Source organism: Mustela erminea, chromosome 4 (genome assembly GCF_009829155.1).
Source record: "Mustela erminea isolate mMusErm1 chromosome 4, mMusErm1.Pri, whole genome shotgun sequence".
NCBI classification, from domain to species: domain Eukaryota; kingdom Metazoa; phylum Chordata; class Mammalia; order Carnivora; family Mustelidae; genus Mustela; species Mustela erminea.
The window spans coordinates 149,230,400-149,248,218 of NC_045617.1; the positions used below are offsets into that span (position 1 = coordinate 149,230,400).

At 38.0% G+C, this 17,819-nt stretch overlaps 1 protein-coding gene across 1 annotated transcript; it reads left to right on the forward strand.

The window, feature by feature from the left end:
• Nucleotides 1-16,595: 16,595 nt before the first annotated feature.
• LOC116587661 (olfactory receptor 2W3-like) lies at nt 16,596-17,531 on the forward strand. The gene has a single exon (XM_032338290.1). The coding sequence runs from the start codon at nt 16,611-16,613 to the stop codon at nt 17,529-17,531; it is 921 nt and encodes a 306-aa protein (XP_032194181.1). The 5' UTR covers nt 16,596-16,610.
• Nucleotides 17,532-17,819: the final 288 nt, after the last annotated feature.

Consider the following 17,819-nt stretch of genomic DNA (forward strand, 5'->3'; position numbering starts at 1 on the left):
GCCGCAGCCCAGCCTTGAGGGGCCTTGCCACCCAGAGCCTTGGCCCCGCTGTGAGGGGCCTCGCCAGAGCAGATTCATCCCGGGAAGAGGCCTCGTGGGTGTGCTGCCTCATCGACGTCGAGAGGCCTTGTCCGGAGCAGCCTCCTCTGGGGAGTGGCCTCAGCCGGAGCAGTGGCCTCCTCTGGGGAGCAGCCTCGTCAGAGTGGCGTCATGGGGAGCAGAGTCTGTGTCATCGGGGTTGTTGTCGTCCTTGTCATTGTTGCTGTTGTCGTCACCTCTTTGTTGTCGGGAGTGGCCTCGTTCAGAGTGGCCTCTTCTTGGGAGTGGCTCCAACCCGGGAGCGGCCACATCTGCAGAGCAGCCTCATCCAGAGTGGCCTTTTTGGGAGTGACCTTGTCAGGGTCATCGTTGTCATTTTCCTAAGAGATGGCCCCTACCAGTCAGTTTGATTCTTGATGCTTGGCGTGAAAGAAAGCTTTGCTTGACCTTCGCTTTGTATCAGTCTCGTTCCTTTGATCACGGACCCTAACACACCCAGCTGGTGTTAGAGAATTGGTCAGTATAGAGAATAAAATCACACATCTGGTCACAGATGTTTTCCGTAAGTGAAATGAGTAGGAAAAAATTTTCCTTTAGTTGATGAGGAGGGGTTTTCCTTTTCAATTGATCATTTTCTTTGTGACTTTTGTTTTTTGCATTTTGTTTGATAAAGCTTTCTTTCCTCTAAAATCATGGAGATATTCTGTATATATTCCTCTGAAGTTTTATAGGTTAAAAACGGAATTATTAAACCATCTGAAATTTTCTGAGTATTGAAAGACACATCTCTAAATTTACTTTATTTTCCAAAATAGCCCAATTCTTTAAATGCTAATTATTGAATAGCCCTTTCTTTATTGTGTGCTAAAATCAACATAGCCCTTGTCCATGTGGATACTTGATTCTGTTCTACTGATCTGCTTGCCTGCTTTTATAGTAATATCGCAATTTAAATATTATAAATGAATTGTGTGCCAAGTCCCTTTTCTGTCCTTCTCTTTCAAGTGTGGTTGATCACTCCTAATTACTATACTAATTGCTTTTTAAATATAGTTTCAATTTAGTTTGTTAAGGATTTTGAAATGGAAAAAAACACACTAGGTAGAAATGAAGGAAATGTGGATAGAGTACGGACTTCCGTTAATAATAATGTAAATGTATTAGTTTGTTAACTAATTCTGATGAATATCCATATTATTGTAATTATATCCTTATTATTGTAAGGTATTAATAATAGAAGTAGGGTACCTGGGTGTCTCAGTCAGTTAAACTCCCAACTCTTGGTTTCTGCTCAGGTGCTCAGTTCACATTCTCAGGGCCTGTGGGCTCAGTGCTCAGAGCAGAGTCTGCTTGTCCCTTTCCCTCCTCCTCTGCCCCTACTCTGCTTATGCGTGCACTCTCTCTCTCTCCAATAAGTAAGTAAATGAATAAATAAATAAAATCTTTAAAAAGTAATAGAGGAAATTGGATGTGGGCTATATGGAAACTCTCTGCACTGTCGTTACAATTTTTCTGTTAAGTTTAAAATTATTCTAAAATAAAACATTTGTGGGGCACCTGGGTGGCTCAGTGGGTTAAGCCTCTGCCTTTGGCTCAGGTCGTGATCTCAGGGTCCTGGGATCAAACCCTGCATCGGGTTCTCTGCTCAGCAGCAAGCCTGCTTCCCCACTCTCTCTGCCTGCCTCTTTGTCTACTTGTGATCTCTCTCTCTGTCAAATAAACAAATAAATAAATAAAATCTTTAAAAAATTAAAATATTTGTTAAAAGTAAGTTTTTCTAGTTTATTAAAATATCCTATAATGATTTTTTATTGAAACTTCTCTTTTTAGTCCAAAACTAATTTGTTGAGATCATTTTAAAATCTTATAATGATGCTTTATTGGGATGGAAATAAATTTATAGATTCCCTTAAGAGAAATTAAACTACTAAGATTTCTCTTCTAAAAATATGGTATGTTTCTGTAGTTACTCAAGACTTTGCTAAAGTTGATATTTTTCTTCATTATTTTCACTCTTCTTTTTTTTTTTTTTTAAGATTTTATTCGAGAGAGAGACAGTGAGAGAGAGCATGAGCGAGGAGAAGTTCAGAGGGAGAAGCAGACTCCCCGTGGAGCTGGGAGCCCAAAGTGGGACTCGATCCCGGGACTCCAGGATCATGACCTGAGCCAAAGGCAGTAGTCCAACCAACTGAGCCACCCAGGCATTCCTATTTTCACTCTTCTTAACAGCATTTCTCATTTAGTGTCCAATGGTTATTTCTGGTTTGCAACAGCAAAAAAAAGTTTTGTCACTGATTTTGCACGTAACTCAATTTACCTTCCAAATGCTTATCACTTATCACTTCTAATAGTTTGAGTGCTAAATTTCTTGGGGTTTCAGGGATATCATCATAACACTAAACAATCAACATCTTTATTATCTCAAGTATTTTCATTGTTTTATTCTTCTCTTTCTTATTTTCCTATCTGCAAATCACACATAAACATAGGAATGACAGGTGTCTTAGTGAAACTGTAGGAGACTTGCCAGGGGATGAATGTGTTACCTAACAGACAATGGAACAGAAATATAGACAAAGTTTGGATTCTGTGATAACATCGTTGACTCCTTCACCAAACCTGAACTGTATTTTTGTTCATGAGATAAATAAACATCTAATTGTTTAAGTCACTCTACTTGAGTTTTCTGGTAGCTTGCCTGTCATTGTGTTCCCAACTCATGGGCCATGTACTCAGGGTACCACTCACTAATGAATATTGAATTTAACAGAATATTTAGTATCAACATGGTTACTTTATATTCTTTTAAGCCTCTTGAGTTATATACCGAGTGCAAATACAGAGAGAGAGGAGAGAAGAGAGAGAAGATAAATCTTTTCACATTTATGTACAAAGTATCCTGTTGGTGAGAAATATCTGTCCCAGGATTTTTTTTTTCTTCACTTTAAGCTGTAGATGTGGTAAATTATATTTTTATTTTATTTTTAAAAATATTTTATTTATTTACTTGACAGAGCGATCACAAGTAGGCAGAGAAGCAGGCAGATGGGGAGGGGGAAGCAGGCTCCCCGCTGAGCAGGGAGTCAGATGCAGGGCTTGATCCCAGAACCCTGGGATCATGACCAGAGCTGAAGGCAGAAGCTTTAACCCACTGAGCCACCTAGGCACCCTGGTAAATTATATATTTAGATTTCATAATATTAAGCATTCTTTGCTTTGTTGGAATAACTCCATTTGTTCATATTATAAATTTATTTTTCTTTATACTGATTTTATTTACTAAAATTTTATTTGGAATGCCTTTCTATGCTCAAAGCTGAGCCTAACTTTTTTCTTTTACTATCTTGGTCTGACAATAATATCAGGGTGATTCCAGCTTTGTACAATGACTTTTGAGTAGCTTTTCATAGTTTCCAGTGGTTTGAAATGATTGTGGAAATTATGTGTTCTTTGGAAGTTTGATAAAATCATTCATAAAACCATCTGTGTGTCTTAGAGTAATAGATATTTATTACATTTCCAATTACTTCTATGGAATTATGTATTGAATATTAATGTTTTCACATTGAGAGCCAACTTTGGTAAATACATTTCATGGAATATTGCTCATATTATCTACAACATCACAGATTGAGATGGAGTTCAAAAACATTCTCTAACACTTGTTTTGAAATCTTGGTGTATCTTTTTTTCATTCTTCTAATTTTCCTTCATGCTTTGTTAATTCTTTTTTCAAGATCATATTAACCAATTATCTGTTTCATGCATTCTTTGAACAGAAAATATTAATTATATGGATTAACTGATTTTCATTTTTATTTTTACTATTTTTCATTTTGACCTTATTTCATCAATTTCTACTTTAGTCTTCTTTGGTCTTTCTTCTTTCATCCAATTTTATTATTTTCCTACCATTTTGAATTGAAACTTTAATTCATTTTTCCCATTTTGTTTGGTTTCTGTCAGAAGGATTTAATGCAATAAATCTTTCTTCCTTCCATTGACCCTGCACTATAGATGTTCACATATAATGACTTCTTTGTCTCCAGTTTTAAATAGACAGCAACCTCATTTTCATCTTCAAGCAACATTGATCTAAAAGTGTGCTTCCAATTCTTTTAGGTACATAGGTTCACAGCAGCAATAACCAGCCCAATGCTGGTGAGAAGGAACCCATTTTGGACTCACGTGTGGTGTTATTTGTTGCCTCCTCTGTAGCTGATGATTTCTTGGGTGGTCATCAAATGTGATACAGAGATGCTTACACAGTGTGGCCACTCTTACAGATCCACTCACATATTTATTTACTCCTCAGACCTTCTCGTCCTCAAATTTCCAATTACCAGTCTTGTTCCTTCCAGGTCCCTGATAAACCAGCCAAACCCACTCACATCTGCCCAGGAGTAGTAGTAGATCCTTACCTCAGACCTGTGTTTTCTTAATACGAAGTGGATGACTAGGTGGTTGGCCTGAAGCTCTGCCATTAGGAAGATACCTGCTCACCAGTGTTTTTCTGAGATACCACAGAGCGGTGGGGGTGGGGGGGTGGGGGGGTGGGGGCGGGCAGTTATAAATCAGTTATAAATCAGCAGCACTCTACTTTTGGCTCTCAGCAACATACCAGACTGATTCATCTGTTAACCAGGTCTGTGTTTTCTTCCTGTATCGGGTGGTCCTAGTGAAGCCCCCATTAATGTATGGTGTAAGTTGAGAGAAAGACATTGTTAAAACTAAAGTAAATGACATAGGAATGCGGACTACCTATTTCCCCCTGACCACTTTAAAATGTTATTGATGTGACAGAACTCTAAATCTTGCAGCATTTACCTCCCACCCTCTGCAGTACATGTATCCTAAAATATATCCAGAGTGGTTGCCACTTTCCCGATGACCTGGCCAGTTAACATAATGTCATCAATATGGTGAAGAGTATGATGTTCTTCAGAATGTCCAAGATAATCAAGGTCCTTTCAGGCTCTACTTAGCAATAAGGGGAAGAAGTTAACATAGCCCTGAAACATACTGTAAATATATACTATTGTCCACACCAACTGAATCCAAACTGCCTCTACTTGTCTGTATTGTTGGGTCAGTGAGTGTGTAATAATGACCAGGGTGCACGTGGATCTGTTTTGTTAATGACACCCTGCCTGACACCACAGCTGCAATGGTGCTGCCATTTGGTGAATTTGCAATGAGCCACTGTCACCCACGACAATCCATCTGATGTTTGCAGGAGCCCCACTGGTGAATGGAACAGGGATATGTTGGAAACTACGATCTCTATTGCTCTAAGTCTTTAAGACTTATTATTAATTAGTGGCAGATTATTAATCTGCCACTTCAGCTGTAATGTGGTACTGATTCTGATATGCAATTGTGGTAGGAGTTGGGGAAAGTTTAGTGGGCCTCCTTTTAGCCTTTTATACCACAGTGGACACCAGTCAACAAGTCAAGAACCAATGTGAGAGAGCTTCTGGGTTAATAAATACGTGGTGACTGTGGTGTCCTTGGAAGAGTGTGGAAGCTCCACACCATTTTCCCATACCCGACCCTATGCATTTCTTCCATCTGGCTGTTCTCGAGTTATATCCTTTATAATCAACCCGCAATTTAGTAAGGGAAAAAAAAAAAAAAGGAAGCAGTGTGAACCAATTCATCCCATTATGCTCTGGGCATAGGAAATGACCACCATACGATCCATGGACCCACCGAAGTCTGACAGGCACAATAATAGCTCCACAAAGACGCCACTAGAATCTTTGACAAAAGGGACTTTGCAGAATGATTAGGGATATGGAGTTTGGGATGGGGAAATTATCCTGAATTACCTAGACTGGGCCTAATCTAATCACATGAGTTCTTAAAATCAGAGGATATTACCCAGCTGTGATCAGAGAGAGTGCAATGACCGAAAACTCAGAAACACAAGAAAGACTCAGTCAAATGATGGCTTTAAAGACAGAGCAAGGGAGCACAAGCCAAAGAGCACAGGAAGCTCTAGAGGCTAGAAACAGCAGGGACACAAGTTCCCTCCTGGAGCCTCCAGAAAGGAATGCAGCCCCACCGATACCTTGATTCTAGCCCAGTGATTCCCATGTTGGAATTCTGACCCATAGAACTCCCAATAAATCAACCTGCGGTGTTTCCAGCCGCCAAGTTTGTGATAATTTGTTAAAGCCACAATATAAAACTAATACAGACCCATTTTGAGATGGACTTGGGCCAGATCTATTCATCAATTGGCCATCATGTGTTTCCACTCTAACAGAGGGCCCACGACAGCATTCATGTCTTCTGGTATCCATGTTATCTTGGCCCCCATAGCCAAAAATCCTTGAAAACTCTGAGAGTTTCCCTTTCCCTATATACAGTCAATCTGGTAAGTTACCACACTACCATTCAAGGAAGAACGGAGGAGGTTGCTGTTGAAGACCAGCCAGATCCTCAATTCATATCAACGTTGTGCCAGTGCATGTTCTTTCTCAATGGGAACTGATCTCTTTCTAGTTCCGGGATTTCTCATTCTGTGTGCTAGCTCATATCTGGAAACTGGCAAAAGATTCTGACTTTACAAAGTGGAGGCAAATTGCCACTAATCCTTGTGGGTTAGGGCTCCTTGCGAAATGGCTGAGTCCAGAGTTAGGACAAGAGAAGGTTAAGATGAATCCGGAATATCTTATGTTAAAAAGCAAGAAAGTGTTCAAAGAATGATGGGAACAGATCAAAGGACACAGAACCATGGTTACATAAAATTTTAACAGTAGTAGAAGACAGATGAAGGGCACATGAACTCTATACTATGCTGTATCCCTTTTCAAAGTAAACGTGTCTTTATTTTTCTTTTTTCATTTTAAAGATTTTTATTTAATTATTTGAGAGAGTGAGAGCATGATGGGGGTGGAAAGGGCAGAGGGAGAGGCAGGCTCCGGCAGGGAGCCCGACAAGGGGCTGGATCCCAGGACCCGGGGATGGGATCATGACCTGAGCCAAAGGGAGACTCTTAACTGACCAATCCACTCAGATGCCCCATAAATGTTTCTTTAAAATGGACATAGAAGCCAGGCTGGAGGAGTTCCTGCAGTATAAATCTGGGAAAATTTTAGCATATAAATAAATAATGATACTAATATAGGAATAAATAAATAGGAATCCATATTGAATAGAAGAAAGAGAGAGAGAGGGAGGGGGGAGGAAGGGAAAGAGAGAAGAAAGAGACAAAAGGAAGAAGGAAGAAGAGTGATTTTTTTTTTCCTTAAGTAAAATGCCAACTAGTAACTGTAGAAAGGACAGCGGAATTAGAAAATCATAATTATACTTAATTCAGCCAAGAAACATTAATAAGTACTAAAGCAAGTGGAAAAGGTGATGAGGAATGGAATATTTACATTTACAGCCCCATAAAATACTTCTTAATCACAATAAGAAGAGGAACTTTAAGTGGAGAAATCCAGAACATGCTCCCTTAATCAAGGAATCAAAGTTCCTATCACCTGTTACGAGCAAAACTGACATCTTGTGCCTTCTTTATAAGATGCAATGAGGACACAGCATAACCTCTATGATATTTCCTTCTTTTTTTAAGTTTTACTCATTTGAGAGTCAGAGAGAATGAGTGGGAGGGAGAAGGAGAGACAACCTAAAGCAAAGTGCAGAGTGCAGAGCCTGACACAGGGCTCAGTCCTCCAGCTGTAAAGATCATGACCTGAGTTGATACCAAGGATTGGAAGTTTAACCAATTGAGCCACCCAGCATCCCTGGTCTCTGTGATATTTCTGCCAAAGATATGTAAACTATCTAATCATAAGGAAATGTCAGATAAACCCGTGTTGAGGAATTGGGCTTATTTTATAATAAGTATTCTGTACTCCTCAAAGGTATAAAGTCGTAGAAGTCAAGGAAAGATTGAGGGACTTTTCTGGATTGGGGAGACTAAAGAGATACAGGAAATGCAATCAATGCAATGCATTATACTGGATTGGATCCTTTTGCTATAAGCAATATTTTTTTTTTAAGATTATTTATTTATTTATTTATTTGATAGACAGAGATCACAAGGAGGCAGAGAAGCAGGCAGAGAGAGAGGGAGGAAAGCAGGCTCCCTGCTGAGCAGAGAGCCCGATATGGGGCTCGATCCCAGGACCCTGAGATCACGACCTGAGCCGAAGGCAGAGGCTTAACCCACTGAGCCACCCAGGCGCCCCTGCTATAAGCAATATTATTGGAACAACTGTTAAAACCTGAGTGGAGTGTGAATTAAGTCATAGTTATGTATAAATGTAAGTTTCATAATTTTGACAATTGTGTTATGGTTATATAGGAGAATGATCTTGTTTATAGGAAGTACACTGAGGTATTTGGGTACAATGGAGCAAAGTGTTCTCAAATAATGTAGGAAATAACAGAAAGTTTTTTGTACCAATCTTACAGTCTTCTCTAAGTCTGAAATAATGACAAAACTAAAAACAAACATTTGGCACCTAAAAGAACATTAAATCCTTCGGGATATTCTCAGGCTTGGCTAAGTCTCCTCAGCCTCAGAGGTGAGCTATAGGAAATAGGGATCTTATTCAATGTGAACACAAGGGTCCCCATCCCCAAGCTCAAACTCTGAAGGAAGCACAGATATGAGTTTTCTTTTATGTGTCCCACTGGTCTTCCTTTCTGGACAACAGCAAACTTGTCTAATTGCTTCAATGGAACATACATCCCCAAAGGCTTTAGTGAAGAGAGGAAAGCATTTTCACTTCTCCAATCTGAGATATTTGGTAAGAATTTAATGTATAAATGGTCTTTATTACCTCAGAATAGTCCTTTAGGAGTCTGAGGACCTGATCTCAGACTCCTGGTATGAGATGTGCTGAAGCCTCAGTATGGCTTTACAAATCGTACTTTTTTTGGCTCAACACAAGTTGAGGGTCATAGTAACTGAGGTCACAGATGTAGATGTGAATTGTACACTCCTCTGGTGAGCAGCTGCTCTCGCACTCTGATGTCCTTGTAGAATTTGTTTTCAAGCTCAAGTTACAAGCAAGTTACAAAGTAAAGTCACAAAAGGGCAAATATCTTCAAGAACAGAGACCACTAACCAACTTCCTAGAACTAAAGCTAATTTTCAGAGAAGAGAAAAGAATAAGAAAATAAGAATGAGAACAGAAGTAAATCCTGACAATATTTTCTCATGGATACTTTAAGAGGAGTCAGGTAATTAAATTATTTATTTTCTAATAATAATTTTTTTTACCCTGATCCACTTTTCTGTGAACCATAAAAATAGGATTGGCAGTCACACTTAATGATATCATTAATGGTTGTATTTTCCTTTGACAAATCTAGGAAAAAAGAGGACCAGAGGGATAATTAACATGAGGAAGGAAATGCTGGACTGAAGCATGATTTTTAATATAGTTTGTAATGGCAAGAAGACAGATAATTGTAGAAGTAGAATTCATGTAGACAGAAGAAGTACTAATAATTCATGCTTATAAAGTTCCAGACAGAATTCAGATTCTTGGATTCTGACCCAGAACTTCTAGCAAAACTACAAGAATCTGCATATTCATCACATGTTCATTATGTTGTCAGAGATAGGTCGACTAAATTCATTTTTTGTCCATGTAATTGCTAATAATTTGTAAAGTTGTACCATTTTTATATAACTTGCATGGGTAAAATGTGCTTCAAAATGTTTCCTTTATCCTGGAATACTATAAGAAAACTTTCTATAAAAAGAAGTCTTTCAGACATTTGAAAAATCCATCCATAGTAACTGACTCATCACATTGGATTAAATTTCCCTCAGTCTAAGATTTCACTAATTCAAGCTAAAGAGGAGTCAGTTTCTTCTTTTCTATAGGAAAATTCTACTGATTTTTAAAAATTCTGTTGATTTTATTGGATATCATTATTTTTACCTCTAGACGTGGACTGTATAAAATTTCTTCACACCAGTCAGTTTTGAGAATAAGCTGACTATATTAAACTTCTTAAATAGATCAATAATTAATGTATCCATATGATCAGTGACTCTAATTATAAATGAACTAATGCAAAACAAAATAAATTAACAAAATGAATTGTTTCCCAAATCTTTACAATATTCTATGTGTCATATTGCCTTAATTTGTGCCTAGATGAATTAGTCACTTTAATTAAAAAAAAAAAAAACTGAAAATTTCCTAAAAGTTCTTTTTGTTTTCCAGATAAACAAAGTTGTATACATTTCTATTTGGCAACAATCAGATATGAGTGATTTGATAAGGTGGGAAGGTTGCAGATAGATGTCCATTTGCCTAACAGACCTGTTCACTATGAGGTCCTGTAGAAACTTCTTACCTGGTCCTCATAACTTGTCTCCACCAACCCAGAAGTTCTTCCTTCTCTTCTTATTCCCATTTCATGGAGCGTCTGTGCAAATAGGGAGAAGAAAACTTGGAGACACTGCTTCACCCTCCCATGTCTTATCTGATAGATCTCTCAGGGCTGCAGATTATCTTTCGGAGGCTCGGCGGCGGGGCGCTCTCTTTACTGCAGCTCTTAGCCCAGAGCAGGTCAGGCGCAGCACCTTTGACAGAATCCCTCTCCTCCAATCCACTGTAGCCAGAGTAAGGCCGAAATTAGCAATTCCATAACATACCTACTTTGAATCACTCAAAGTTACACACGAAGCTGAGCCTTCAAACTAGCATTGCTCTGACCAAAGTAGACTCACCCTAACTTTGCTGCCTTCCCAAGAACTTAGAACATGGAGACACTTTAATGGAAGGAGGGCATCATTAAATCTCACGCTACCAAATTTCAGAACAAATTTTGCCTCCAAAATTTCATAGTAATTCTTTGAAATTTGTCACATGTTTTGAGCCTGACAATTTCCCTTAGCCTTATTAATCTGCATGAGAACTGAAGCTTTGTTGGACTTATAATTGGGATGTATTTGCGCATGTTTACAGTCAGCGTGCCTGATAGACCAAAAAAGCCCTGGTAAATAATTCAACACACAAATTAAAAGATACATTTGTTTTGTGTCTGTATTCTTAACCAAATATTAACATATTAACTCATTTCATCCTCCAAACAACTCTCTGAAGTAGGATCTATTATTATGCCCATTTTACAGATGATAAATCTGAGGCATAGAGTGTTTAAATAACTTGCCTGAGGTCTGTTATACTCAATAGCATTACTAGGATATGAAACCATGCTCAAGTTTGGGCTCCTTAGCACTACGCTGACTCTCAACTATTTGTTGGTCACTCAAGTCAAGATATTCAGAAGAAGTTAAATGTGCAGATCTGGATTTCAGAATAAAATTTTAAAAGCTGTTGATTTAGCAATTATCAGCGTATGAATGGTATTTGAGTCAAATGTAAAGAAGCTATCACTCAGAATAAATTCACTTGGAATTGGGTCCAAATTCAAAGAAGTACTAACACCCAAGATTTGTGCTGAGCGATAGGAGCAATTATCGATGCTCGTACTTCCTTTGTGTGGTATTGACAACGTTTGATACTTTTGTCCATATCAGTCAATTCCATTTCACAGTGGAATAGACAAGAATTAACAGTGGAATAAAAAGAAAGATAGCAATTTAATGAAAATAATACTAATAATTAGAACAAAATAAGTAGTCTTTATCACATTGTTGCAATACAGTTCAATATGTTATGAGATATAATTAAGTACATGACTTCATCCTTACAATACTATTTTAAGGTGTGCACTTTTTAAAAAAAATTTAATTAAAAAAATTTTTTTTGAGAGAGACAGTGCATGCACTAGCAGGGGTAGAGGCACAAAGGGAGAGGGAGAGGAAGAATCTTAAGCAGACTCTACATAAAATCTGATGTGGAGCTCAAACCCGTGACCCTGAGATCATGACCTGAGCTGAAATTCAGAGTTGGATACTTAACCGATTGAGTCCCCAGGAGTCCCAGGCTTGCACTTTTCCATTCCTAGTTCACAGATATGAAAACTGAGAACAGAGTGGCTAAAAATCTTGACGAATGTTGTGTGACCAGTAGGGGTAGAGCTAGGACTTGAACAATTGTCATAATATACTGCTTTGAGCTATATATTTTGTATTTATATTTTTCTAAGTAACTATAACTTTCATTTTAAAAATACATACTTGTATTAAAAATAATACATACAAGAGTTGAAGCAATAAGAAGTACAAAAAGGTCTATCATAAAAAGCAAAAATAATTTCATATGCTATCTTCCAACACCAAACTGCATACTCCAAAGATGGAGTTTTTAACTATTCCTATTTTAGTTCATCATAATAATTCCAAACATACATTTATATCTTGATTCCTTAATCTACCAATTTTAGTATCTGTTGATGGTGCTTTTACTGATACTACTGGCTATCTTATTATTGTCCTTCTCCCATTCATTGTGTAACTTTTAGGATAGACTCAGACTTCTCTACCTTCTTTCATTACATCTGCAAATTTCTATTTTTTTTTAAAGATTTTATTTATTTATTTGACAGAGAGAGATCACAAGTACACAGAGAGGCAGGCAGAGAGAGAGAGGGGGAGGCAGGCTCCCCGCTGAGCAGGGAGCCTGACACAGGGCTCCATCCCAGGACTCTGAGACCATGAATTGAGCCTAAGCCAGAGGCTTAACCCACTGAACCACCCAGGTGCCCCAGTTTGCAAATTTCTTGTCTCTCTTGCCTTCCTTCTACTCATCCTCTACGGGACACCTCGGAGGTCTTTCCAGCACTAACTCTGGCTTGTCAAATTTGACTTAAGTTTTCTAACATCTCCAGCTCCCTAACAGGCAAAGGAGAATGAGATTAGCAAAATTGGTTTATCACAGAGATAAGATAGAAAATCACAGTTCTTCCCATTTGTCCACACATGTTTCCACCCACCTGACACCTAAAGAAAATTAATGTTCCATAAGTAAGAAAAATATAAACATATAAAATATTTTATGACATAAAATAAATAATTCTGATCATAATTATTGATTTAGATAATTAAAAAGAGCAACCAATACTACCTGCCAATATAGAGTGATAGATAAAATACTATATATTCTCTATAATTATTGATTTAAAATAATTGCAAAAAGCATGTTTAACTATTGTTACCCTGTGATCATGGGAAAATAAATTGTCATGTTGGTCTTCTAATAATTTCAATCATAATCCTTTTCAATAATTATTTTAGGTTATCTTTGCAATATCCAGTTTTCCAAAAAAGGTTACTTTTAGCAATTTATATTGGTCAATATATAGTTATGTTTGAATTTATCACTTATATTTAAATTTAAAATCCAGCAACTTGTGAACCAATAACAATTCCATATTTCTTACTTATTTAAGAAAACTGAGTTTTGGTGACATTGCCTTAGCTGGATTTGTCTTCCAGTGACTTCTTTGACATTCTCCTTCAATTGAGACCAAACCAGTGATTAAAGGACTCAAATCATTGGATTCCCCTGAATTGCATCAAATGGAAGATTACTGAGGTCATGGATTAGTGAATTATCTTTCTATTTCAGTCTTGTGTGTAGAAATTTGGCCTGACCAACAGGCCTGGACCTGAATCCCACATCTGCAGCTTCCTAACTGTCCTTGGTAAGTTATTTAGTACCTGTATCCTTCAAATTCAGGTATGAGGATTAAATAAAACAGTCTAAGAAAATACTTAGTGCAGTGCTTGGCACTAAGTCGGGGCTTAATAATATTGTTACATTGATCTGTGTGAGCTTTAATGAATGTTTGTTCCTCCCACTAGACTATAAATCAATGAGATAAATTACTATCTATTCTTTTAAGCAGCATATCTCTAGCATGTAATATGGTGAGTGATAGAGAATAGGAGCTCCATAAATATTTATAGAATACAGAATTACTTATTAATATAAATGTTTTTAGTAATTTTTACTTCACAGATGATAATCTTAACTTCTCCGACCTAAGGCTGTATTGACATACAGATCAGCAGAGCTCTTTTTAAATCACTTAGAGTAACACATCTAGTCAAAAGTTTGCTTCTCAAGTCATCTATACAGCTGTAATTAATTTAAACTGGCTAAAATTGTTTAGTCTTTGCTGATAACACTTCTAATATTTAAACTCAAAATAGCATGGGAAAAATTCTTGTCTTGATCATATATAATACAAACCTGGTCTTTCCTGCTTATAAGAGTAATAACTAATATCTCTAGCATGGTTTATTACACGCAAAGCCCTTACAAACAAAAGTAATGGTGTAAGACATCAGTATGTGTGAGCTACTTGTACAGAGGTGGAGGTGGAGATGTGGCTCCTTCACTCTCTCCTCTGCCTCTCCTGGTTCTTTCTTGTCCATGAGCTCTAGTAGGAACTACTTAGGTAACTAAAGGGGTTACCAGCAGATTCACAAAGCGCTTTATGCACCTGAGCTAGAGGTGACTCCCAGGACAATCCACATAGCACCAAGTCAAAGTCTTCTGTCTCAAAACACCATATTCTGTACAGCGTGCCTGGGTGGCTCAGTTGGTTAAGCATCTGACTCTTAATCTCAGCTCAGGTCTTGATCTCAGGGTCTTGAATTCAAGCTCCGTGTTAGGTGTGGAGCCAAAAATCAAAACAAAAAGAACCCCACCCACCATATTCTGAAGATAGAGCACAGGAGACATCATGAATAACTCAAAGTGTTGAAAAATGTCCTTTACATGATAGGTCATAAGATCATCTTTGAGTGTTTTAAAGTATGTGATTTTGGCAATGCCTTTGAGACATTAAAATGAAACTAAAACTTTTACTTCTTCAATTACATAATGCAATCAAGGGAATCTTTGGTTCCAGGAAGTATTAAAAGGATTTTGAGTTTTTTCTTGTGCATAGAAATGCTTTTATAAAGAACACATTTATGACCTTTGAATTGATCAGTTTAAATATGAAAAAATTATTTACCTAGATTTCTTTCTTATATGGCATTTAGTTCTTTCTTGGGTATTAAAAAAAAGCATATATTTAAAAAAACTATATGTCCAGAGTCTCTCATGGTTTGTTTGTCTCTCTGATGACTTCCCATTCAGTTTTCCCTCCCTTTCTCTTTGGTCCTCCATGTTATTTCTTGTGTTCCACATATGAGTGAAATCATATGATAATTGTCTTTCTTTGCTTGACTTATTTCACTTAGCACAATCCCCTCCAGTTCCATCTATGTTAATGCAAATGGTAGGTATTCATCCTTTCTGATGGCTGAGTAATATTCCATTATATAAATGCACCACATCTTTATCCATTCATCTGTTGAAGGACATCTCAGCCCTTCCACAGTGTGGCTATTGTGGACATTGCTGCTATGAACGTTGGGGTGCATGTGCTCCTTATTTCCACTATATCTGTATCTTCTGGGGATGGGGGGTAAATACTTGGTAGTGCAACTGCTGGGTCATAGGGTAGCTCTATTTTTAACGTTTGGAGGAACCTCCATACTGTTTTCCAGAGTTGCTGCACCACCTTGCATTCCCACCAACAGTGTAAGAGCGTTCCTCTTTCTCCACACCCTCATCAACATTTGTTGTTTCCTGTCTTGTTGATTTTTGCCATAATATTTCTTCTTTAAATGTTTGGTAGAATTCCCCTGGGAATCCAACTATCCCTGGCCTCTTTTTTGTTGGGAAATTTTTGATTACTGCTTCAGTTTCCTTGCCAGTTATGAGTCTATTCAAGCTTTCTATTTCTTTCTGTTTCAGTTTTGGTAGTCTATAAGTTTCCAGCAATACACCCATTTCTTCCAAATTGCTTAATTTGTTGGCCAATAGTTGCTCATAATATGTTCTTAAAATTGTTTGTATTTCTTTGGTATTGGTTGTGATCTCTCCTCTTTCATTCATAATTTTATTAATTTGGGTCCTTTCTCTTTTCTTTTGATAAGTCTGGCTAGAGGTTTATCAATCTTATTAATTCTTTCAAAGAACCAGCTTCTAGTTTCCTTGATCTGTTCTACTGCTGTTCTGGTTTCTATTTCATTGATTTCTGCTCTAATCTTAATTATTTTTCTTCTCCTTCTTGGTTTAGGCTTTATTTGCTATTCTTTCTCCAGATTATTTAAGTGTAAGCTTAGTTTGTGTATTTGAGACTTTTCTAAAATTTTTTTTAAAGATTTTACTTATTTATTTGACAGATAGAAATCACAAGTAGGCAGAGAGGCAGGCAGAGAGAGATGAGGAAGCAGGCTCCCTGCTGAACAGAGAGCCTGATGCAGGTGTTCAGAATGATTTGACAGTTATCTAGCTAAATTCAAGGGACCAGGTGAAATGAGGTCCTCTACCCTTCTGCCATCTTGTCTCTAGAAAATCCTTTTCCTATCTTTCATAGGTGTCTGTTTTCCAAAAATTCTAGTGACCTCTACTTTTTTTGGTATCCAAAAAGAAACAAAAGAAGTTAATAAAACGAGATATTCTTCCTAAAATATACAATCTATATCTGTACAGAATACTGAAATCTTACTTAATTATTTGCACTTGCTATTACTCTGGTCTTAGTCCCTTAGTCTACTTCACTAAGTGCATTGTGATTCTATCTGCTTCCTTGTAGGACTGTATTGATGGTCCATTGTCATGACCAACCAGAGCTGCCAGGACCGGTTCATCTTGTTGGGTTTCTCAGACAGACCCCAGCTAGAGCAGACCCTCTTTGTATTTGTTCTCATCTTCTATCTTGTGACCTTGGTGGGCAATGTTGTCATTATCTTGGTGTCCCGCCTGGACCCCTGCCTCCATACGCCCATGTACTTCTTCCTTACTAACCTGTCCTTCCTAGACCTCTGTTTTACCACCAGTTCCATCCCCCAGTTGCTTTTCAACTTGGGTGGCCCAGACAAGACCATCAGTTACACGGGTTGTGCCATCCAGCTATTCATGTTCCTGGGTCTGGGTGGCACAGAATGTGTCCTCCTGGCAGTCATGGCTTATGACCGCTTCACTGCAATCTGCAAGCCCCTCCACTATTCCATCATTATGCACCCTCAGCTCTGTTGGAAGCTGGTGTCTGTGGCCTGGGGTATCGGGCTCCTCAACTCCTTGGCTATGTCTCCAGTAACCATGAGGCTGCCACGATGTGGAAGATGTAAGGTGAAACATTTCCTATGTGAGATGCCAGCTCTGATAAAAATTGCCTGTGTGGACACTGTGGCTGTGGAGAGCACGGTTTTCATCTTATCAGTAATAATTGTCCTGGTGCCCCTGGCGCTCATCCTCGTCTCCTATAGCTACATTGCCCTAGCAGTGCTGAGCATGAAATCAGCCACGGGAAGAAGGAAGGCTTTCAACACATGTGGGTCCCACCTCACTGTGGTCTCACTGTTTTATGGGAATATTATCTATATGTATATGCAACCAGGAAATAATTCTTCTCAGGACCAAGGGAAATTCCTTACCCTCTTCTACAATTTGGTGACCCCCATGTTGAACCCTGTCATCTACACACTGAGAAACAAGGATGTAAAAGGTGCCCTGAGTAGGCTTGCGTCCAGAAAGTAAGGTGACTGTAACTTTTCCAAAAGTCTGCTTATTTTACTTAGTTACCAGAAATAAATAATTCTTGAAGTGTAATTTTAGAATTTACTTAAATCTTCCAACCTACCCAATAAAAATTTCCAGGGATGGAGTCTGGGAATATATATTATAAAGCCCCAATATGATGCTAATGATAAACTAGGTTAGACATAAATTTTAATTTGGATAGTATCTTATGTCTACCCTTCAAATCATCTTTCCTCCTCCTTTCCAAGTTGGTCACATGTAATTAAAACCCAATACAACTATAAA

Bases quoted from the DNA above. Each gene is read 5' to 3' on its own strand.
- LOC116587661 (XM_032338290.1), top strand. From the start codon at position 16,611: ATGACCAACCAGAGCTGCCAGGACCGGTTCATCTTGTTGGGTTTCTCA.